The sequence below is a fragment of the Geotrypetes seraphini genome, chromosome 10, assembly GCF_902459505.1.
Source record: "Geotrypetes seraphini chromosome 10, aGeoSer1.1, whole genome shotgun sequence".
In the NCBI taxonomy this organism is placed as follows: domain Eukaryota; kingdom Metazoa; phylum Chordata; class Amphibia; order Gymnophiona; family Dermophiidae; genus Geotrypetes; species Geotrypetes seraphini.
The window spans coordinates 52,411,310-52,435,357 of record NC_047093.1 but is presented as its reverse complement, the minus strand read 5'-3'; the positions used below and the strand labels follow the sequence as shown (position 1 = coordinate 52,435,357).

The 24,048-nt window shown below is 44.2% G+C and overlaps 1 protein-coding gene across 1 annotated transcript in view; it reads right to left on the bottom strand.

Moving 5' to 3' along the window:
* The window catches only part of ASS1 (argininosuccinate synthase 1), a 159,985-nt gene that overhangs the window by 84,626 nt on the left and 51,311 nt on the right, over positions 1-24,048 (bottom strand). Inside the window, exons 6-8 of the mRNA XM_033961694.1 lie at positions 16,463-16,537; positions 14,561-14,631; positions 3,508-3,538 (exon numbers count right to left, since the gene is read on the bottom strand). Of these exons, the coding sequence (XP_033817585.1) occupies positions 3,508-3,538; positions 14,561-14,631; positions 16,463-16,537 (177 nt within the window). The remainder of the gene's footprint in view (positions 1-3,507; positions 3,539-14,560; positions 14,632-16,462; positions 16,538-24,048) is intronic.

Genomic DNA, 24,048 nt, shown 5'->3' with positions numbered 1-24,048 from the left:
GCTGGACTTTATTCAGGAGGGGTACAAGATCTATTTCTTCTATGTAGACTTCCCAGTGGAAAGACCGGAAAATGCAGTCAAGGTTCAAGTCACAGTGCAGAAGCTATTAAACCTAGCAGCTATCGAGACTGTACCAGACAAAGAATCGGGATTGGGCTGATAATCCATATACTGTACTTCATTGTGCTCAAAAGAGACTCAGAAGACTGGAGGCCGATTCTGAACCTGAAATTGGTAAATGCTACCCTCAGGGTCACGCACTTTTGCATGGGAACAGTCAGGTTGGTCATTGCCTCAGTGGGAGTTTCTGGCTCTTCTAGATCTAACAAAGGCTTATCTACATATTCCCATCTTTCCGGAACCACAGGAAATATATGAGGTTCCATATTCTGGATCAACACTTCCAGTTTTCTGCCTTGCCATTTGGATTGGCTACGGACCATGAACCTTCACCAAGGTGATAGTCATAGCAGCAGCAAGGAGGGTATACAAGTGCATTCCTATCTGGACAATTGACTGATTCGAAACCTATCCACAACTGAGGGCAGAAGAGCAGTGAGGCATGTGGTTCAGCACTTCCAGACCCTAGACTGGGTCATAAATTTCTGAAAGAATCACCTCTAGCCATCACAGTCCCTGGAGTACCTGGGCATATGTTTCAATACAAAGGAGAACAAGGTTTCCTCCTAGAGGCCCGCAGACAAACTTACGTGGCAAATCAGGATGCTGAGGGACAAGCCAGTGCTCACAGCTTGGCAGTTCTTTCAGATACTGGGCTCAATTGTGGTGGCGATAGATATGGTCCCTTAGGCCAGGGCACATTTGTGTCCCCTACAGGAAGCACTTTTATCCTGCTGATCCCTGCAAATGGATGTGTGTTTCAGATGCCACTTCTTTGGATAGCCTGAGCACTTCACTGTCTCAACTGGCGACTACAGCCACAGTCTTTAACCCAAGGAATGCCACTTCGATTTTCCTCTTGGGTGAGGCTCATGACAGATGTCAGCTTCTTCAGCTGGGGAGTGCATTGCGAGGGATGACTGATCCAGGGGCTTTGGTCCCCTGCACAGAGGAAGTAGTCAATCAACAACTTAGACCAATCCGCCTGGTGCTGCAGGCGCTAGGGAGCTTCCTACAGGGCAAAGCAGAACGAATATTCTTGGACAATGCAATGGCAGTAGCATATGTCAATCGTCCGGGAGGCACCAAGAGTGCTCCTGTATGCTTGGAGGTCCAAATGCTGTTTCATTGGGTAGAGAACCATCTGTGGCAATCTCAACAACACATGTAGCAAGAGTGGACAATGTCCAAGCAGATTTGATCAGCCAACAGACCCTAGATCCCAGAGAATGGGCTCTATCTCAGGAGGCATTTGACATCATTGTAAGTTGCTGGGCATCCAATAATCAATCTCATGGCATCGGCGTCCAACAGAAAAGCAGCTTGGTTCTTCAACTGAAGATATGAACTTGGAAGCGACATCTTGGTCAAGCCATGGCCCCAGGAGGGGCTGCTGTATGTCTTCCCTCCATGGCCCAAGATATGCATAGTCTTGCAAAGGATAATGGACCATCAGGGTTTGGTAGTCCTGGTGATGCTGGTTTGGCCACGATGGTTGTGGTATGGAATCTAGTCTGTTTAAGCAGGACCAGGGTTTCAGACTACCTTGTAATCCAGGTTTGCTAACGCAGGGCCCTATTGCCCTGGAAAATTCAGACTGCTTTGGTCTTATGGCATGGTTCTTAAGTGTGCTGCATTAGTGCGCATAGGCTATTCAGAAATGGTCATTGCCACTCTCCCGAAGTTCAAGAAGCAAACAATGCTGTCAGCCTATGCGAAAGCCTGGAATGGGTTTCTAGAGCTGGACCCAGTTATAGCCCCGATTGCAGTGGTGCTAGCATTTCTTCAGAAAGGACTTGAAAAAGGCCAAGCATTGGGCTCCTTTAAAGTACAAATCACAGGTATCTCATGCTTTAGACCTTGGATCAACAAAGGAACATTGACTTCTCATCCAGATGTTTCCAGATTTTTGAAGGGTGCATTACATCTGAATCCACCAATACAGTACCCTTTCCCGGACGTCACAATGAAAGCAGCAATTTTGGTGGCTACTACGTCTGCATGACGAGTTTTGGAACTACAACTCTATCCCGTAGCGAGCCTCTCCTCAGAATATTAGAGATGTACTTGCTGAAGATAGTGTCCAGCTTTCATGTCAACCAGCAGGTCCGGTTGCCTGCGTGTATGCCTTTGGGATCCAAGAAGACGGACAGGATCATGAGTTTCAGTTGTTAGTTCATCTCTTTGTGTTAGCAGACACTAGCTGCTGGAGTCAGCCAGCTTCAAAAATGACTCTTTCCAGATGAATTTGAAAGGCCATTTCATCAGCTTCTATTGGGAGCAATAAGAAACCTCCAACTTCCTGGAAGGCCCACTTTTCTAGAAGTGTCACTTCCTCATTGGCAGAGTCCAAGACAGTGTCCGTAAAAGAGATTTGTAGGACAGCCACTTGGTCCTCTCTCCATACTTTTACAAAATTTTACAGGGTGAATATAGTGGCAAGATTGGTTAACACTTTCAGAGCTTCAATGCTGTTAACAGGCTCATCTGTCCCATCCTATATTCCAGGGACTGCTTCATTACACCCTAGTGGTTCAAGACTGAAGTTCCTATTGAACTAAAAAGGGAAGATCATGTACCTACATTGTTAATCTTCTTTCTAGGAGATAGGAACATCAGTTTCGAAGCCTACCCTGTCAGATGATTCTGTCTCAGACTTGTCTGTAGCACTGAACAGTTTGCTTCTTTCTGTGGCCTCTAGCAGGAGCTTAGATCACTGAGTATCCGCAAGAACCCTGTGGCTATTAGCGCACTCAGGTAGGTGAACTATGTTCAGTTTTGTTATGTGTTATAAAGTATTCATCATTGTTAATGTTATTGTTCTTTGTAGTGTTATGAGCAGAACAGACTTGTTTCTCAGGGAGAATCCCTGTGCTCCTCCCTTTTTCCTGTATATTCTCCAGGGCTGACCACCTGCTGTAATAGGAACTGAGGAGTACAGGACAGCCTAGGTAGAAGGGAGGCAGAATGGGAAAATATGCAAATGAGGCTCTCTACATACACCCCATGCGTGAAGATGCATAAACCCAATGGTTCAAAACTGAATGTTCCTCCTTATCTCCTAGAAATAAGATTAACAAGATAGGTACATAATCTTCCCCTCTGAACACTAGTGAGTGAGAAATGTTTCATTTTTCCTAGCATTATGTCCTCTCATCCTCTTTACAACTGTCTTAGTACTCCTCTAGGATTTTTTTTTTTTTTACATTTCTCCTGCCGAGTCACCCTGAAAATGTTCCCATCCCTGCTGATCCTGTAGCATTAACAGAAAATCCCTACAAAAGAGAACTGGACAGACCTATAGCCCACAAGACCAGAAAGTGAAGTAACTGAATTCTAACTGCTGCCACATGCAGAGGACCATCCAGAATATGGAAAATCATTTACCTTAGGGTTTTCCAGGATTCCACCCTCATAACTGGGAAAGATAAAAAACAAAACAAAAAAAAAACCAATGTTACATCTCCAGCCGAGGTGAAATTATAAGAGCCAGTTTCTGATAATTGGTTTTACTGGAAACACACGTGAGAGAAAAGACTAAATAGGTTAGGGCTCTTTAGCTTGGAAAAGATGACTGAGAGGGGATGTAATAAAATCTTATAAAATCATGACTGTGTAAGCAGTTAAATAAGAAACAATTGCGTAGCCTTTCAAAAACACAAAACTTGTAAAAAAAATATAGTTTTTCAAGCTATGGGATCTGCTGCCAGGAGATGTGCTCAAGGTTTGGACAGGTTCTTGGAAGAAAAGTCCATAAAAATGTATTAATTAGATAGGACAGCTATTGCTCACCCCTGAAAATGAATTACGGGAAAAAGATCTACATTTTGGGATATAACCTGGATTGGTCACCATCAGAGGCAGGATGCTGGGCCTGATGGATCTTGGTCTGACTCAGTATGGCTTTTCTTATGGTTATATAATATTGTACACAGAAAATGCAATGGGCAAGACACAAGAATAAAAACAATTATATGGCTTATGTTTATCTGTGAGGTCATGAAAACAAGTGGCTCCAGATATTCAAAAGCATTTATCTGTAAAGAAGCAGCTATGGTGAACAAGATAATAGCCATACTGGGGCAGATCATTGGTCCGTCTAGCCCAGTATCTTGCTTCTAGCAATGGCTAATCTAAGTCACAAGTACCTGGCAGAATCCCAAAGAGTAGCAAGATAGCACAGTTACATAACAGGTGTTATCAGGGGACAGAAGGGAGATATTCTCATGTGGGCGACATCATCTATGGAGCCCAGTATGGATAGTGCTAAAAAAGTGTACTGTTGCTTTAAACTTCTCAAGAAGCTTCAGACTGTCCACATCACGCACACACGAATGCCTTCCCGCCCAACGTCAATTCGCGGTTCCACAGTTTTGTAAGCAAGCTAAGAAATCAGCCAGGGGAAGTGAGAGGGATGTGAGAACATCTGCCTGCTGTCCCTGGATAACACCTGTTATGGTAAGTAACTGTGCTTTATCCTAGGACAAGCAGGCAGCATATTCTCACATGTGAGTCTCCCTAGCTTACTAGTCCGACCCCCCCAACTGGATCACAGCAACACATAGTGTTATTTACATAGCACCACCTCATCCGTTAGAACTCAGAAAAGTTAACACTGTACTGCACTGCCTTATTGTTTACTGTATTACCTACTGTTTACATTGTTTACATTGTACTGTACTGCCTACTGCACCGCGCGCACACGCTTAAATTGTTCAGCCTGTTTAACTTTACATCGATCTATTGCATTGCTGCAACCTACTTAACTTTGTACTGCCTAACGCACCGCTGTAACCTGCACAACTCTGTACTGCCTTTTGCACCGCTGTAACCGGCTCAGCTTTATATCGTCCACTGCGCCGCTGAAACCTGCCAAACTTTGCATCACACCCCTCCCCTCTGCCCCCCTCCGACTACTACCATACCCCACGCTCTTCCCCCCCCACGAGCGTGTCACCATGGCAAGGCCAAACACCCCTCAATGCGTAGCACTACTCCTACTATATCTCATCACCCTCAGGATCTGCTCTGCTGACCCATCACACACAACCACCATCCCTGTCCACTTCTCCCTATATCGCCCTTCAAAACCCAAAGTACCCTCGCTCACACCCCACACCCCACATTCTCACCTAATACGGCTCCCAAATCCTCCACCCCCCCGCAAACCCACCAAACCCGGCTCAAAAAAACCTAGAACACTAAAAAAACTGGCCTACTCCCACTATGCCCCAGCCAACCACCCAAACCACCAGAACCTACTAGGCTTTTACCTAAACATTCGATCCATGAGGAACAAAGCCATTCTAATCAGAGACTGGCTGACGGATACCAACCCCGACTTCATCCTACTCACCGAAACCTGGCTACTATCAGACAAGGATATTATAATCAAAGATTGCCTACCCGCAGGATACAAGATCCTCTCCCTGGCCAGAACTCGGGGAAGAGGAGGAGGCCTAGCAATAATCTTCAGAGATCAGCTTAATTGTACGGCACTCAACACCAAATCCTCTCCCAACGCAGAAATATTAGCCATCTCACTCACCTCTAAATCCCTTGCCTCCTCGCTAACTATCACTCTATTCTACATCCCACCCCAAAAATGGTCCCTAGCCAAAGAGGACCTCGCTGACTCCTTATTAACTAATTATCTAACAAGTCCTTACAACCTTCTATGCGGAGACATCAACATCCACCTTGAGCAAGCGGACCAACCAGAAGTTGCCGACTTCTGGTCACTCACCTCCCAACTAGGCTTCTTCAAACCCCCCCCAACCAAAACTCACCAAAAGGGCCATCAGCTAGACCTGGTCACATTCTCCTCCAACGAGCCGACCGACCCAAAAATATACTGGAAACAAGCCAACTGGACAGACTCCCTATGGTCTGACCACAGACTATGCGACTTTTCCTTGGGCTGCCAACAAAAACATTCAAGAAACAACAAAACAAGAAACATCACAACCCACACTACTAGAGGAAAGATAGACCCAGAGGAATTCTGGTCTCGCTATGACACCCACATAAAACAAGACGAAGAAATAGATCAACTCATGTCCGCCTGGATCATTGACAGCACTAACATTTTAAATGAAATAGCCCCTTCAAAAACCCGCCACATCAGAACCACAAATCAGGAGGGATGGTTCGACACAGAGCTGTTACTGTTAAAGAGGGACCTCAGAAAGTCAGAAAGACTATGGATAAAGTCAGGAACCCAGGAACTCAGAACTGCCTGGAGACTCAAACTAAAAACCTACAAAAACCTTACCAAGGAAAAACAGAAAAAATTCTACTCACACTTAATTGGAAACATCACATCCAACAGCAGCAACCTCTTCAAACTCGTCAATAACCTTTACAACATTGAAACACTCACTAACAACCAGGAAGACTCAACACTAACCGCCAACACCCTAGCGGATTTCTTCAACTCCAAGATCCTAAAACTAAGATCAGCACTACCCACCAAGACCAATCCACTGGAGCTCTTTCCCATCCTCCCTGACATCGACATAGCTAAACCAGACCAAGGGTCTAGATCCGACCTAAACTGGAACCAATTTACCACAATCGACTGGAAAACCTTCAACAAATATTATAACAAATACACCAAATCCTTCTGCAAACTAGATACTTGCCCCCCAAATGTGATGAAAACGGCTCCGATCTACTTCAAAGCAAACATGCTACTATGGGTCAACTCCCTACTATCCGCAGGAAACTTCCCTCCAGAACAAGGACATATCTTAATAACCCCAATCATAAAAAGCATAAAGGACTCTTCCAACGCACCTTCCAATTACAGACCAATAGCTAACATACCACTATTCACCAAAATCGCGGAAGGGGCAGTAAAAGCAGAACTCTCCGCATACCTGGAAAAATTCAATATCCTAAGCGACAATCAATCGGGCTTCCGCACGGACCACAGCACAGAGACCATCATCGCCTCCTTACTAGACCACCTGCACATACTCTTCAGTCGGGGCTCCAGCGCCCTGATCTTACAATTTGATCTAAGCAGTGCGTTTGACCTAGTTGACCACACTATTCTCCTGGAATGCCTGGCCCACATTGGAATCTCCGACCGGGTACTCAGCTGGTTCCAAGGGTTCCTACGAAACAGATCCTACAGGGTACACAAAAATGACAACTTCTCCTACAGCTGGGTGAACTCCTGCGGTGTACCACAAGGCTCCCCCTTATCCCCCACCCTGTTCAATATCTACCTCGCCTCCCTCAGTAACCTCCTTCACAAACTTAAGCTCAAATTCTTCATCTATGCAGATGACATCACAATTGTCATCCCTCTAACCAGTCTATCCCAGGATCTTCTCAACTACATAACTAGCATACTCAGCCAGATAGAACTCTGGATGCTCTCCTTCAAACTAAAGCTCAACCCAGACAAAACAAAATTCTTTCTAGCCACCCCCAAAGACAAAATCAAAGACACCACAATCCAGGTGAAAGGATTGGTTTTCCCACTCGAACAAACATTAAAAATACTAGGAGTCACGCTTGACAAACATCTATCCCTAGAAAATCACACCGACCTCATTGTCAAGAAAGGCCTTTCAGCACTCTGGAAACTCCGTACCATAAAGAAATACTTCGATGACACTGCATTTCGACTATTAGTTCAATCCTCTATCCTCAGCATACTGGATTATTGCAATATCATTTACCTAAGCTCCACAAAGAAAATCACCAGAAGACTAAAACTGATTCAAAACACAGCTGTCCGCCTCATTTTCGGCCTGAACAAATGGGAACACATCACCCCCTTCTACCACCAACTGCACTGGCTACCCTTCGAATCCCGAGTCCTCTTCAAGTTCGCCTGCATCTGTTACAAGACAGTATTTGGTCTCTCACCAAAATACCTCTCCCCACATTTCAATATGTATTGCACCAACAAGAAATCCCGCAGAATCCAGTTGTTTACCTTCCCCTCCATAAAATCATGCCAGCTCAAAAGATTCATCGACAAAACCTTCGCCTTCCAGGCGGCCAAGCTGAACCCTTGGCTAGCCCAAATGATGCTAGAGGCCCCGACCTACCTAGACTTCAGAAAACTTCTCAAAACACACCTCTTCCGCGAACAAGACCCTTAGTCCTTACTCCCTGCATACACTCCAACCCCCCCCACCCCCACCTCCCTCTCCCCCCCCCCCCTCTTCTGGTTTCCCACTCCCTCCATTTTATCCTCTAACCCAACTATGATAAACCTGTGCCTCCTTCCGCGCTACCTGCAATTCCGACAAAATTTTTGTAAATCCGGGTTCAGACCGGATCCTAATGTAACGGATGTAAACCGCCTAGAACTCTTTGGGTATGGCGGGATATAAGAACCTAATAATAATAATAATAAATGGGATGGCAAGAGAATTGGCCATTAGGAAGAAAATTAATTCTGTAAAACTGCTTGGCCAAAACGACCATCTCATCTGGAACAGGATTCTAGACAGTAATGAGATGTAAATGTGTAAACTAAGGACCAAGTAGCTACTTTGCAAATAACTTCAATGGGATTGGAATGCAAAAAAGCCACTGATGCTGCTATAGTTCACACTTTGTGTGCTGTAACACATCCCTCGAGCTTCAGCCCAGCTTGAGCATAGCATGCCCATTTGAATCGATAACAGTGCTGAGTAGAAGGCTTTTTGGAAGCAGCTATACTAACTTGTACTGGTTCAGAATGATTGAAATCTGTTGAAGTCAGATTGAGAGATACCAAGTTGTTAGATGCAGAGATTGCAGATTGGGATGTAAAAGAGATCCTTGACTCTGACTAGAGATGGAAAGATCTGCAATGGAATTGGATCCTTGACACTCGGTTGAAGTAGAAGGCTGTCTGGGCCACCAAGGAGCTATTGGGATCATGGTGACTGACTCTTGTTTGAGTTTGACTAACGTCTTCAGAACTAGAGGAATTGGCGGAGAGGCATACAGGAACTTGTGTGACCAATCCAGAAGAAAAGCATCCACCTCCAGACGATGTGGAGAGTACTGTCTGGAACAAAATTGAGGCAATTTGTGGCTGTGGAGAGATGCAAACAGGTCTATCTGAGGAGTCACCCATAGTGAGAAGATATGGTGTAAGACTTTGGAATTGAGAGTTTACTCATGTGGATGAAGAAATCTGATGAGTCTGTCGACTAGAGCTTTCTATTTCCCTTGTACACATATGGCTTTGAGAAATATATTTTGAGGTATTGCCCCATCTTAAATGTGCTTGGCTTCTTGACACCGAGGAAGAGAGATGTTCCTCCCTGCTTGTTGATGTAGTCTATGGCTATTTGATTGTATGTGCGAAGAAAGAGGGCCTGATTGGAGAGACGATCTTGAAACGTTTTCTGAACATTGCGAATTGCCCACAACTCTAACAGGTTGATGTGGAACGTCTTCTCTTGAGCAGACTACACCCTTTGAGTCCTGAGACTGTCTAGGTGAGCTCCCCAAGCATACACGGACATCCGTTTGAGTATTTTGTGATGTGGAGAGATGTGAAATAGCAAGCCTCTAGAAAGATGTGTCTTATTCAATTACAACTGGAGAGATTGACAAAGCCACTGAGACGCCAGGGTCCACTGAGTTGACCTGAGATGAAGTTGAGCGAAAGGAGTTACATGAACTGTGGATGCCATGTGACCAATGAAACACATCACTTGTCTTGCTGAGATGTTTTGCAGAGAGTGGACACATAATTGCAAAGGTGAAGCAAGGTGTTTTGTATTTGTTGGGATAGGAAAGCCCTTAGAAGAGTAGTGTTGAGCAAGGCTCCTATGAACTCCAACACTTGAGAGGGTTGAAGATGAGACTTTGAAAAGTTGACTTTAAACTCCAGAAGCTGGAGAAAAGCTATGGTCACTTGTGTTGCTGAGTGAACTGCTTGAGGTGATGTAGCTTTTATCAACCAATCGTCTAGATATGGAAACACTTGATACCCATGGGTACAGAGGGTTGCTGCTACTACCACCAGGCACTTTGTGAATAATATTGGAGATGAAGTGAGGCCAAATGGCAGAACTTTGTACTGGAAATGCTGATTCACATGAAAACAAAGAAACGTTCTGTATTCTGGGTATATGGCTATGTGAGTGTAGGCCTCTTTGAGGACTAGAGAGCACAGCCAATCATTTCATTCTAGAAGTGGGTATAAGGTTCGCAGGGATAGCATGCAAAACTTTTCTTTGACTAAATATTTGTTGAGAGCTTGGTGATCGAGATGGGATGAAGATCTCCCGTCTTCTTTGGAATTAGGAAATACCTTTAGTAGAACTCCTGATTTTTCTGGGAAGGGGGTACGATTTCTATGGCATTTAGTTGAAGCATAGCATAACATAACAATCCATTAATATACCGCTATGCCTTTCAGTTCTAAGCGGTTTACAAGGGTCAAGAAACTGTACATACACAGTGAATACAAGCACACATTAGAATTTATCAAATAAATGGGTCTTCAACATCTTCGATTCCTGAAGAAGAAGGGACATTGTTGAGATGTGAAAGAGGATTCTCTTGGAGGGTACTTTGGAGGAATGTTGATAAAATAAAGAGAGTAACCCTCCTAAATGACTTTGGAGCACCCAGGTGTCTGAGGTAATGAGAGTCCAGCATCGATGATATAAGAGAAGTCAGCCTCCGATGGGTTGGGGAGATGGCTGAGACAGGGGTATTGTGGCTATACTCTCTAGAAGCATGTCAAAAGACTGAGCTGGTTTCTGAGGAGCAGAAGTCTGAGGTTTCTGAGGCTTTTGCGATTTCTGCTTCTTCTGTGGTGGGGGTTTTGAAGAGGACGAGGTTGCTGGATAACGCCTCTTATATAAATAGAAGCAGTTCTCCGAGTCTTAGTCTTGGATCCTATTAAGATGGTCCAGCTTTGTTCATGTCAGGTAAGTCTTTGGGTGACATCCTCCACTTTGTCCCCAAAGAGCTCTTCACCAAGACAAGGAATGTTTGCTAAACGATCCTGAACGTTAATGTCCATGTCAGAGATTCGTAGACATGCAATCCATCTCGTAGCAACAGACATAAGCAATGCTCTGGATGCCACATCAAATGCATGAAAAGCTGATCTTGCTATAAACTTTCTGGTTTGAAGAAGACTATGAGTAGTCTCCTGGAATTCTGGAAGTCGCTCAGATGGAATATATTGTTGGAAATCAGCCAATTTCTTTATGAATTGTTTAAGGTAAAACAACATATAGAAGTTATAACTGAGACTCTGTTGGCTAACATAGTTTTGGAAGAGGCAGCGCCCGAACATATCCATAGTATGGCCTTCACGTCCTGGTGGAGCAGTAGCATATACACTGATACTGAAGAATTTTTTAAGAGTAGATTCCACCAGTAAAGACTGATATGCCAGTTGCGGCTTATCAAAGCCGGGACAGGATTGTATTCTGTATAAAGAGTACCTATGGGAAGAGTTAGAGGAGTCTCCTAGTTCTTAAAAAGAGCCTCCTTAAGGAGATTGTGAAGAGGCAATTTAAGGAGCTCTTTAGGAGGTTACATCAAGGTCTAACGGATCAAGGAGCTCTGCTCTGGGATCAATGGTTGACTTCTTCTGGAGGACATCTACATCTTGGTGGTGGAGGAGATGGGTCTGATGGGATGTCTTATGACTCTTGAGCAGATGTGGGTTCAAGATCAGAATCAACATCTGCAACTCCAGGAGATTCTCTATAGGAAGGAGAAGAAGGATGCTTCCTTGTCTGAGAAATACAACAACTGTGAGAACATCAATAAGGGCTCCTTCGATGACATCAGTACCAGTCAGATGAAGAGGAAAATGAAGTTTGTCAACAAGACTGTCTAGATCTTGATCTGCATCAAGAGGAACAGGAATCGATACCGTGTGATGCATGCTTGGATTTAAAGGAATGAACATCAGTACCATGTGATCTCGATGTCCATCAATGCTTCAAAGGAGAGCTGGAGTCAATGTGCCATGCTCAGCCTGGGCCGGTACCGAGGGAGTCGATGTAAGCACCAGTGCTGTATGCAGCTTAAACAGATCGCTAAGCTCCCTCTGAAAGAACGCCCTTCAGTTGGTTCTGGAAGGACTGCACCAGTACTGTTGGCTCAATAGCCAATACCATCGGCGCTGCAGGGTGTAAAGGGATGGGTGACCTCGATGAGGAAGCATAGCCAATAGGAGACCAATGATGGTGTCGAAGTTTGGCATGCATCGAGGGACTTGATGCTGAAGATGCCTGCGATGCTGGTGTAAAGAATGACTTCTTAGCAGGTTTACCTGATGCAGGAACGACGCCAACGTCAAGGGAGGCGTCAATGCCAGTACCGTTGGCACTGATGGCATCAATTTGTTGCCGGATGTCATGACCAGTCCAAATAACTTCTCCTGTTGAATGTGTTGAGTCTTAACAGAGCGTTTTTGCAGAGTAGAACAGCGGATGCAAGTGTCCATGTGATGCTCCAGGCCCAGACACTAAATGCACCAGCTGTGAGGGTCAGTGATGGAGATGGGTCATTGACAACGAGAGTAGTTTTTGAACCTGGCAGAAGGCCTAGACATGTGAGGAAAAATCTCGGAGGCTAAGTCGAAAAACTCAATGGTTGTACTCCGAGAGGAAAAAAACAGTGAGAAAAAACACCAAAGAGAGAAAGCCCACAGGTCCGACTAAGGAAAAAGTTAATGTTTATAGTTTTGTGGTTTTTTTAAAGGAAAAAAGAACCAAAGAAACTATTATCAGTAAAGAAATAAAGAAAAAGGAGCTGAAAGGCAAAAAAAAAAACATACGCTGGGAAGGCAACGCGATTTGGACAGAATTCAAAATACAACTTCATCACTCCGCAGAGTACGAAAAACTGAGGAACCGTGAGCTGACAGGCGGGAAGGCACTCATGCGTGCTTGGTGTGGGCAGTCTCAAAGCTTCTTGAGAAGTTTAAAGTGACAGGACAGGCTCCGTGAATAACATCGCCTATAAGTGAGAATATGCTGCCTGCTTGTCTTAGGATAAACTATGTTACTGAACCCAGGGACTAGAAGACTAGACTTTGCCCCCTGGAAAACACAAGATACTTGTTTACAAAGTGTCTGAATATTTAATTCAGCAGCAGCTATGTATAAAGCTAAGCAGTTTAATTTAGGAAAGCTTATTTGGTAGCCTAAATTACTTAGTTTAACTATATGAACTGCAATGAATATTGCCATTACACAAATAGGTAGTGGCATGTTCTCACTCTGCCCTGGCACTAGCAAGATAGCACAGGAGTGTTTAGAAGGAATTTTCAGCACTACTATCTATGATCCCTCTAAGCAGAGCATATGAGCAATTGCTTATATATTCTAGGAGTGTCACTCACAGATTTTACATGGTCATTCATGAAAATACTTGCAAATCTGGTTTTTAAATTTATTGCTCACATAAAAAAAAAAAAAAACAACCTTGCATGCAACCGGCCAATCTTTAGAGGGAGAATTGACTACTATCCATCTAGTGCCACTGATAATTCAGACAGGGGACATATGTTTAGCCAAAAATCAATGGCATGGAATGCTGCTACTGTTTGGGTTTTTGCCAGGTAGTTGTAACCTGGATTGGCCTCCGTGAAGATGGGATACTGACCTAGATGGACCACTGGTCTGATCCAGTAAGGCTATTCTTATGTTCTTATGATACTAACAAGGAGATTTTCCATAGTGTCTTAGACTGACACATCCAAGATTTTTGTTCCCAAATTAGTGTCTGAATAAAAAATCTACTTATGCAAGCAAACTATGCAGAAGATTTGTAAACTGAAAAAGATTACATGTTTGGGGAAATGTGCTATCTTGCCTTATAACCAGGCAGAGTCAGAGAGCACCTCACTATCTCTATTAGAGACAAGACAACTGGTTGAGAAGACTCTATTCTAAATGCTTTCCTGCTTACATTCAAATATTTAGTGCACAATTAGATGGTATGAAAGGTACATCATGATATCCATTCAAATGCCTGTCTGAAGTTAGATATTTGAGACACTTAAATGCAGACCTGGGGGGCTGAGCAAGTTTGAAAAATTTTTAGATGCTAAGTCCAGAACCAATTTCATGTAAGTTGAATATTTTGCTCCCGTCCCCCTCACAGATTTCCAAAGATCAACCTAGATGAGGCAGCCTGTCTTACCCAAGGGCAATGGCATAATGAGGGTGACCCAGAAGTGACGTTAGAGAAAGTGCAGAAGTTGACGAGGGCAGTAAGTTTGTCACTGCTCACACCAAATTTAAAAAGATGCAGGGAAAGTGGCACGGGCATGGCATGGGGAGAAGAGGGAAGGGGGGAGAAGAGGAGGAGTTCTGGCGCCCCGAGAAATACCACACCCGAGAAAGACTGCCTCCGCTCGCACCCCCTTTACTATGCCACTGCTCAAGGGTTATCTCTCTGGTCTAGGGGTGCCAGAATGAGTGCTTTATTCTCTCACCTGATGTGCATGAGGTTCTCATCCATGCTCCAAGGATTCTTGGGAGTTGTGGGAACTGGAATTCCATGTTTCTATTGGGCAGAAGGAAGCAACATACAATCAGAACACAAAACACCCCATCACTGAGATACAACTTTAAAAGCAGAAAGGAACCCAGTGACATACCTCTATCTTTCAAAAATGCTCATAAGAACATAAGCAGTGCCTCCGCCGGGTCAGACCACAGGTCCATCCCGCCCAGCAGTCCGCTCTCGCGGCGGCCCAAACAGGTCACGACCTGTCTGAATAACCAGAAGGGGCCCCCTTGCCACCTTGGTTTCCCATTGAAGTCCTATCTTCCCATCGAAGTCCTAATCCTCCGGTCTTGCACATTCACGACTTGGTTGGGTTTCCATATTATTACCTGGTTAGTTTTCTATACTTGTATTTCATCCCAGCACCTCTCTCAGTATCCCACGATCCCTTTATCCCTCAGGAATCCGTCCAATCCCTGTTTGAATCCCTGTACTGTACTCTGCCTGATCACTTCCTCCGGTAGTGCATTCCAAGTGTCCACGACCCTTTGGGTGAAAAAAAACTTCCTTGCATTTGTTTTGAACCTATCTCCCTTCAGTTTCTCCGAATGCCCCCTCGTTCATGTTTCCTAAAAGCCTGCCTCTGCACCCAGATGTTATACCCAGTGTTTTCTCTCCTTCATTCTGGTATATGTAGTTCTGATTTCACATGAAATAATCACACTCCTGCCCTTGTCACACACTCAGTTTGGATATCCTGAAAACTAGAACAGGTTTGAGGTGCAATGCTCTAGGCCACAAACCAAACACACCAACATAATACAGAGCCTCTCCAAAATCCTGCACTGCTCTTCTCCTCTAAATCCATCCAACAGCCTGTCCCAGAGCCTGTACAGGCACTCCCCCTCCAAAAATATCCAATAGCTTCCCCTTAACCCTGCAAAGATGCTCTCCTAATCTCCAAACCTATTTGAGAGACTTACCCAGGACCTTCACAGCCAGCCTCTCTCAAACTCATCTGACACCTTCCACTAAACTGGACAGGCAATCTCTCCCAGAGATGCTTCATAATCCCCTTTGCCCCCATGCCCTAACCCCAACCTAGGGATGAGACTGCTCAGTGCTCAGTCTGTACAGCAGTGTGCTGAAAAGACGCCTTTACACCCCAGTGATCCATTGTCATACCTCGCTCCATTACTTTTTAAGAGCTTGTTAGGCGATTAATGCTCTTCATTGTTTATTGTGAATGAAATGGTGCAGGAAAGTAATGCACTTTCCCTCCCTCCCAGCCTGCACACTTGTTCTCAATTCCAAAGGAGACACCTAATGATTCCTCATCTTGGCATCAGAACCTGTAAGATTTGGCTCAGCCAATCAGATTCACTTTCCAGTGGAGGTTAATTGAACGCAGATGCCAGAGTGGAGAATGAGCAGTGCAGTCTTGCCATTCGCAAAGACAGAGTCAGCAACTAGTAATAATGTGTTTCTCACTTGAAACCAAACAAGAAATATTGCCGTTTTGATTCCTTTTGTTTTAAAAATGAACCAAAAGAAAAATGAATGAAATGCTTTTTACTTAATGTTTTACTGTTTTTCAAAAAGAAAAAGAAAGATGGTGGTAGATGCAAACAAAAACCCAGGATACCAAGCCCCAAAAATTTCTTCCTAATTTCTTCTTTGCCTCTCCACTAGCATTCCAGACCTCCATTAGCTTCTTATCCAGTCCATCAGCTCATTCTTTGGTAAATCACTTTGTTCTCTTCATTCTCCCTTTCCTAACATGCCTGGCACAATTATTTTTGACCATTTTGGTATAAGAAACAGAGTTTGGTCCTTTCTGGTATGCATGTCTGGATATAATATAATAGTATTAAAAAATCTACTGTACCTTTGCATACTCCATCAGGTCAGTGCGTCCTCGAAAGCGATTATAGAATTCTGGCATCCTCCAGGGAGCTATAATCTAGATAGAGAAAAAAACATGGTGAGACAGAAATAGGGTGGTAGGAAAAGAGAGGTAGACAAAGGCCATGAAAGCAGGTGTGAAATAAGACACAAGACAACAGTAAATGGAAAAGGAAAGTAAGGTGAGAACACTGAATGTGAAAGCGTCAGAACAGTAAGTGTGATAGTCTTGGTAAAGAGAGGAACAAAAATAAAAGAAGCAGAAGCAGTGGAATCCAATAATCTTGACATGATGTTTATTAAAATACAATACAAACTCCTCTTCACAGAGTGTTTGATGTGACAGTTGGATGCGGACCAAACACAGTCTGTGTTTCGGCTAGCTATAACCTTCCTCAGGGGTCCTAACCCCAGTGCCTTGAGTAGTAAATTAAGATTCCAATCAAGACAAGTACATTTCACTGGAGATCGCAGAAAAGTCAGACCTTTGAGAAAAGCTTCATCAGAGTGCATAGGCAGGGAAGACCTTTCTAAATATACCCTAAAATAAGTTAGGGCTGCTATCTGAACTGTTAGGGAGACTACTGCCAATCATTTCTTCAGCCTCTCTTGCAAGATTGCCAAAAAGTGCACAATTGATACATCAAAAAGATGAAATTGCCCTGTCTGCACACCTTCAAATACTCCCCAAACTCTGTTGTATGCTAGTGAGGTGGAATATTTCCTATTTTGAAGCAGATTGGAAATGACGTCCTCTAAATAATCTCTGTACAGTAGCAGTGACAACTCAACAGCCAAGACAAAAGACAAAAGAAAGCTGGGCCCTGGGGAAGTCACAAGCATGGGCTGATCTTTAGATGTATCAGATCTGCAAACCAGTCTGGAGCTACTAGAAATACCTGGCTCAGGTGAGAAGGTATCTTTAGAAGCAACTGACTCAGCATTGGCACAGGAGGAACTACAATAAGAAAGCCCACCTGAGGCTAACCCTGAATCAGGGCATTCATACCTTCAGAACTACCATATGTTCCCTCAAATGACTGACAGATCTTTGGCACTGACTCTTTTCCATGTGATCCATAATGAGTTGAACCCATGGCCTCTGAATGAAGCTGAAGGTCCTTGGAGACTATTTCCATTCCATTCGCTTGTTGAAGAAATCTGCCTGGATGTTCTGAACTCTGGCAATATGCACTGCCAAAATGTTTAGCAAGTTGGACTCTTCCCCATACAGAAGAATATCTGCTTTCAGGGCTATTGCTGTACTTTTTGTGCCTCCTTGCTTGTTGATGTATGCCAACATCATAGAATTGTCAGAAAAATATTCTGTCTACCTTGCCCTGAGTTAGGACCTGAACGCCACTGAAGCCTTTCACACTACTCAAATCTTGAGGTGGACTATAAGAACATAAGAATTGCCGCTGTTGGGTCAGACCAGTGGTCCATCGTGCCCAGCAGTCCGCTCACGCTGTGGCCCTTGGTCAAAGACCAGCACCCTAACTGAGACTAGCCCTACCTGCGTACGTTCTGGTTCAGCAGGAACTTGTCTAACTTTGTCTTGAATCCCTGGAGGGTGTTTTCCCCTATGACAGACTTCGGAAGAGCGTTAACTGAGTCATAGACCAACTCCACTGTGCCCCTAATTCTGACAATGTGCACCCCAATCCAAGAGATTGGTGTCGGCTGTCACCATTATCCATTCGAAAAGTGTTAGGTTCAAGCCAAATAGCCACTACTTTATGTTGTTTCTCACTAGAGTCCAAGGAAGACAAATGTTGTGCTGACCATCAGCTGTGCAAGGACCTTTGCAGAGGACACATATGAGCATGAAACCAAGGATCCTCTTCTATGGTCACTACCATTGAACCTAGCATCTGTATATAGTCCCAAGCTTGGAGAGCCACTTGCATCAAAAGCAACTGGATCTGGGACTGCAACCTCTGAACTCAAAGGAAAATCTTCCCTTTTTGTGTTGAGCATCTCTCCTAGATATTTCAGGACTGAGAACGAATCTTTCTGTTTTTGCTGAGGTTCACTACAAAAACCAAGTGACTAGGGTAACTTTAGAACACTAGATGTAACTTGCAAACCTTTCTGATGTGAAGATGCTTAAATGAACCAGTTGCCTCAAAAGAGGTGATCTCTGACTCATTCTTAGCAGAAGAGGGCTACTACTACCATCATCATCTTGGAAAGTGTTCTGTGCACCACTGCCAAGCAAGACATCGTTTGCAACTAGAAATGCTGGCTCAGAATCAAATTTCATGAATTCATGGTGTGGGGGTCAAATTGGAATGTGTCATTAGGCCTCCTTGAGATCTAGTACTTTCAGGAACTCTACTGACTGCACAGCTGTGCTGACTGATATCAGAGTCTAAGTGTGTTACTCGCACAATCAGTTTATGCCCTTGAGATTCAGAATATTATGAAAAGTTCCCTCTTTTTTTGCAAGATGATAAAGGGGATGGAACTCCTCTTGTATGAGGAAAAACTAAAACAGTTAGGGCTCTTCAGCTTGGAAAAGAGATGGCTGAGGGGAGATATTATTGAAGTCTATAAAATCCTGAGTGGAGTAGAATGGGTACAAGTGGATCGATTTTTCACTCCGTCAAATACTACAAAGACTAGGGGGACACTCAATGAAGTTACAGGGAAATACTTTTAAAACCAATTGGAGGAAATTTTTATTCACTCAGAGAATAGTTAAGCTCTGGAACGCGTTGCCAGAGGATGTGGTAAGAGTGGATAGCGTAGCTGGTTTAAGAAAGGTTTGGACAAGTTCCTGGATGAAAAGTCCATAGTCTGTTATTGAGAAAGACACGGGGATCGGTAGCTTGGAATATTTCTACATCTTAGGTTTTGGCCAGGTACTAGTGACCTGGATTGGCCACCATGAGAACGGGCTACTGGGCTTGATGGACCATTGGTCTGACCCAGTAAGACTATTCTTATGTTCTTACCTTATGATCCTCTGATTATGTACATTTGTGCTCTCTCCCTTCCTTTTGTGTCCCAACGCGACTCTGTTTCTCCCTTCCTATGCCAATGCAGTCCCTCTTCCTCCCTTCCTCATAATGCAACCCTCCTCCTCCTCCCTTCCGTGTCCCAACACGCCCCTGGTTGTTCTCCTCCGTTTTGAATCCCAAATTCGTGCCTCATGCTGGCTTCCTCCTCCCAGCCGCACTTCTGTTGTCAAAGCGGCTCCAGCAAGTGGTTTCCTTGTCTTGCAAAGCCGCAATCAGCAGCTCGTGCATGCAGCCTACTGTCCCAGAAGCCTTCCCTCTGACGTCTGGCATCAGAAGGAAGGCTTCTGGGTTAGCGGGCCGCATGCACGAGCTGCAGATTGCGGCTTTGAAAGACCAGGGGACCACGTGCTGAAGCCGCCACTTGTGACTTTGACAACAGAAGTGCAGCTGGGAGGAGGGAGCTGGTAAGAGGAGGTAAATGAAGGAGACATGAATTTGGGATGCGGAATGAAAAGGGGATGACCAGAGGCACGCTGGAACATGGAAGGGAAGAGGCGGGTTGCGTTAGGACAGGAAGGGAGAAAGAAGGAGCGCATTGGCACACGAAGGGAGAAGCAGAACTTTGGTTCATAAGAAGTCGAGTGTTCTTAAAATGGGGACTGCCTGTATAAACAAACCTCAAAATGAGACCTAGTCTACCATGAAATATCTCACTTAAAAAATAAATCTATCGAAAGATCAACCCCCAGTCAAAAGCAAATCAGCTAAATATTTTTACAGACAGTAACAACCTCAGCTCATCAACTCTAAATATAATTTGGCATTCTAAGTTCCCTGAAGTCTAAATAATCTTTCTTCTAGAGAGAAGAGGCAACAAAAGAGAATGCTCTTATCCTCCATCTAGTTCAGGGCAGTGGTTCTCAACCCAGTCCTCCAGACAATCCCAAATAGTTGGGTTTTCAGGATATCCACAGTGAAATAGGTTTTCATACCCAAGAGGTAGTGTATGTAAATCTTTCTCATGCTGAGGACTGGAGTTGAGGACCACTGGTCTAGGCCTTCACAAACCTGTCCTAGGGCTAATTCTTTTTCAGGATATCCAAAATGAATAAGTATGAGATAAATCTGCAAACACCGAAGATCTGATATTTGTAGACTTCTCTCATGCATATTCACTGTGGTTTTTCTGAAAACCTGACTAATTGTGGGGTTTCCAGCACAAGTTCAGGAAGCCCTGAAAAACGTAATTCTCAAGGCCTCCTAGTAAAATCCTACAGTTTAACCAAATAATAGGGATAGTAGATGGGTTGGATTGGCAGACTGGATAGGCCATACAGTCTTAAATCTGGTATGCTTCCCTATATTTCTATGAGAGCAAGGAGGATAAATTTAATATAAGAAGCCACTTTAGGCTTTTTTAATTGCCGGCTGTGGCGGTATTAGCTCCGACGCTCAGAATTCCAATGAGCGTCGGCGCTAATACCGCCTCGGCCAGTGATTTTAAAAAAAAAACCCTAACATGGCTTCGTAAAGGGGGGCATAATGATTCACCAGCAGCCAACACAGATCTCTTCCCCTGCATGATTTTCCAGAAACTGCTCCGGCTGTTGAATCTTGAACCTACCCACTGCAATTTAAATATCTACTTTTTTGATAAAACAGGATCAAATGCGAAACAGCTTTCCAATGTTCTGCTCCAAACGGGCTGTAATTGCTACACTAGTGAAAGTTTGACAAGCTCTCTCTTCTTAAAAGCAGAGTTTTATAGCTTCCCTTTAAATGCAGCTCTCCCTCCTTCTTCTCCACACACATATACACCCACACCCACACACAGAGCCTTTAATGATGATATTTAAAGTTTAATCCTAGTACACAAAGGCTGAGGAACCTGATCTCTCCCAATCTGCCATCAGAATCCAACAAGTGATGGGACAGGCTTGTGGTGAAGAACCCCTCCTACCCACCCCCAGGTCTGATTACTGTTTGTTTCTCAGGGCCTTGTTTGGCCCATCAAAGATAATTAGGAAAACTCATCAAAACACCTACTTCTCCAGCTGTCACCTCCTCTGACAACAGCCATGCTGATGAACCCTTTTTGGTGACATACAGCTGGGCTGACGCAGAAAGCTACCACAAGACAACATGAAGAACCCGAGGCAATGATCTGTGAACAATCACAGGCAGAAACACAGAGCAGACCAGTGGTATCAAGAATGCTGTGATTTATTAGATAAGCCAAACCCGACATGGCCACGTTTCGCCCTCAGGTTGCGTCAGGGGAAAATTGTTAGAAGGGGATAACAACAAACTCTTCCTTTACAAGCAAAAATTCTTTCACATTCGCAAAATCAAGCAAGATTATAAATGAATGCATACGAGGCCATTAAGTACATTTTGTTGATGAAAACACATTGCCTTTACCCGAGGGCTACCGCAGTGTATCTCAAACTGTGTGCCAAGGCATACTAGTGTGCATCCTGAGATTTCAGGAGAGGCGCCAGTGCCAGCTGACTGCCTACATACACAACCCAACCCCCTGTATATATATATATATATGTATATATATATATATATATATATATATATATATATATATATACATACATACACACATACATACAACCCAACCCCCAATAATCCTTGTAATGTAATGTAATGTAATGTAATGTTACATTACATTACGTGATTTTTATTCTGCCTTTACCTTGCGGTTCAAGGCGGATTACATAAGAATTGTTGTGAAAAAGCACAGTTACTTACCGTAACAGGTGTTATCCAGGGACAGCAGGCAGCTATTCTCACATATGGGTGTCATCACTGACGGAGCCCGGATGCGGACGCCTAGCAAGCAGACTTGCTTGAAGAAACTCGAAGTTTCGAGTTGCCCGCACCGCGCATGCACGAGTGCCTTCCCGCCCAGCGCAGGGCGCGTCTCCTCAGTTCAGATAGCTAGCAGAGAAGCCAACCAGGGGAGGTGGGTGGGTTGTGAGAATAGCTGCCTCCTGTCCCTGGATAACACCTGTTACGGTAAGTATCTGTGCTTTATCCCAGGACAATCAGGCAGGTATTCTCACATATGGGTGACCTCCAAGCTAACCAGAATGGGATGGTGGGAGTGTTGGCAATTTAGGAGAATAAATTATGTAATACTGTTTGGCTAAACTGTCCATCCCGTCTGGAGAAAGTATCCAGACAATAGTGAGAAGGTATGAACTGAGGACCAAGTAGCAGCTCTACAAATTTCCTCAATAGGTGTAGATCTGAGGAAAGCTACTGAAGCTGCCATTGCTCTGACTTTATGGGCTGTGACTTTACTGTAAAGGGATAATCCAGCCTGGGCATAGCAGAAAGAGATACAAGCCGCCATCCAGTTGGAGATGGTACGCTTAGAAATAGGATGGCCCAACTTATTTGGAACGAAGGAAACAAAAAGTTGAGGAGCAGGTCTGTGTGGTTTGGTGCGTTCAAAGTAGAAGGCTAAAGCACGTTTACAGTCCAGAGTATGAAGAGCTGATTCTCCAGGATGAGAATGAGGCTTTGGAAAAAACACTGGCAGTACGATGGATTGGTTGAGATGAAATTCCGAGACCACTTTAGGTAGGAATTTAGGATGAGTACGAAGAACCATCTTGTCATGATGGAACACAGTGAATGGTGGGTCAGTAACTAAAGCTTGCAGTTCATTGACTCTTCGAGCGGAAGTGAGGGCTATGAGAAACACCACTTTCCAAGTGAGATATTTCAGATGAGCCTTATCAATTGGTTCAAATGGAGGCTTCATGAGTTGAGAAAGGACAACATTGAAGTCCCAAACCACAGGAGGCGGTTTGAGAGGAGGTTTAACATTGAAGAGTCCTTTCATGAATTTGGAAACCACTGGATGAGCAGAGAGGGGTTTCCCTTCAATAGGCTGATGGAAAGCCGCAATTGCACTGAGATGGACTTGGATAGATGTAGACGAGGCCAGAATTGGATAAGTGCAACAAGTAGCCCAAAACAGAAGATAAGGAGGAATGCTGAGACTCCTTATGATGAGAAAAACACCATGTAGAAAATCTAGTCCATTTTTGGTGATAGCATTGTCTAGTGGTAGGCTTCCTAGAAGCTTCTAAAACATCTCTTACAGATTGAGAAAACTGAAGAGGGGTTATGTTGAGAGTTACCAAGCTGTCAGGTGTAGAGACTGCAGGATGGGATGAAGCAGAGATCCTTGACTCTGTGTAAGCAGAGAAGGAAAAACTGGTAGAAGGTATGGCTCCCTGGTGCTGAGTTGAAGTAGAAAGGAGTACCAAGGTTGTCTCGGCCACCGAGGAGCGATCAGAATCATGGTGGCATGATCGTTCTTCAACTTGACCAAAGTCTTGAGAATGAGAGGGAATGGAGGGAAAGCGTAGAGGAAGAGATTCGTCCATTCCAGAAGAAAAGCATCTGCCTCGAGGCGGTGAGGAGAGTATATCCTGGAGCAGAACTGAGGCAGTTTGAAGTTGTGGGGAGCCACAAAGAGGTCTATCTGAGGGGTTCCCCACTGTGAAAAAATGTGATGAAGAGGCGAGGAATGGAGAGTCCATTTGTGAGGTTGCAGAGGATGACTCAAGTTGTCCAC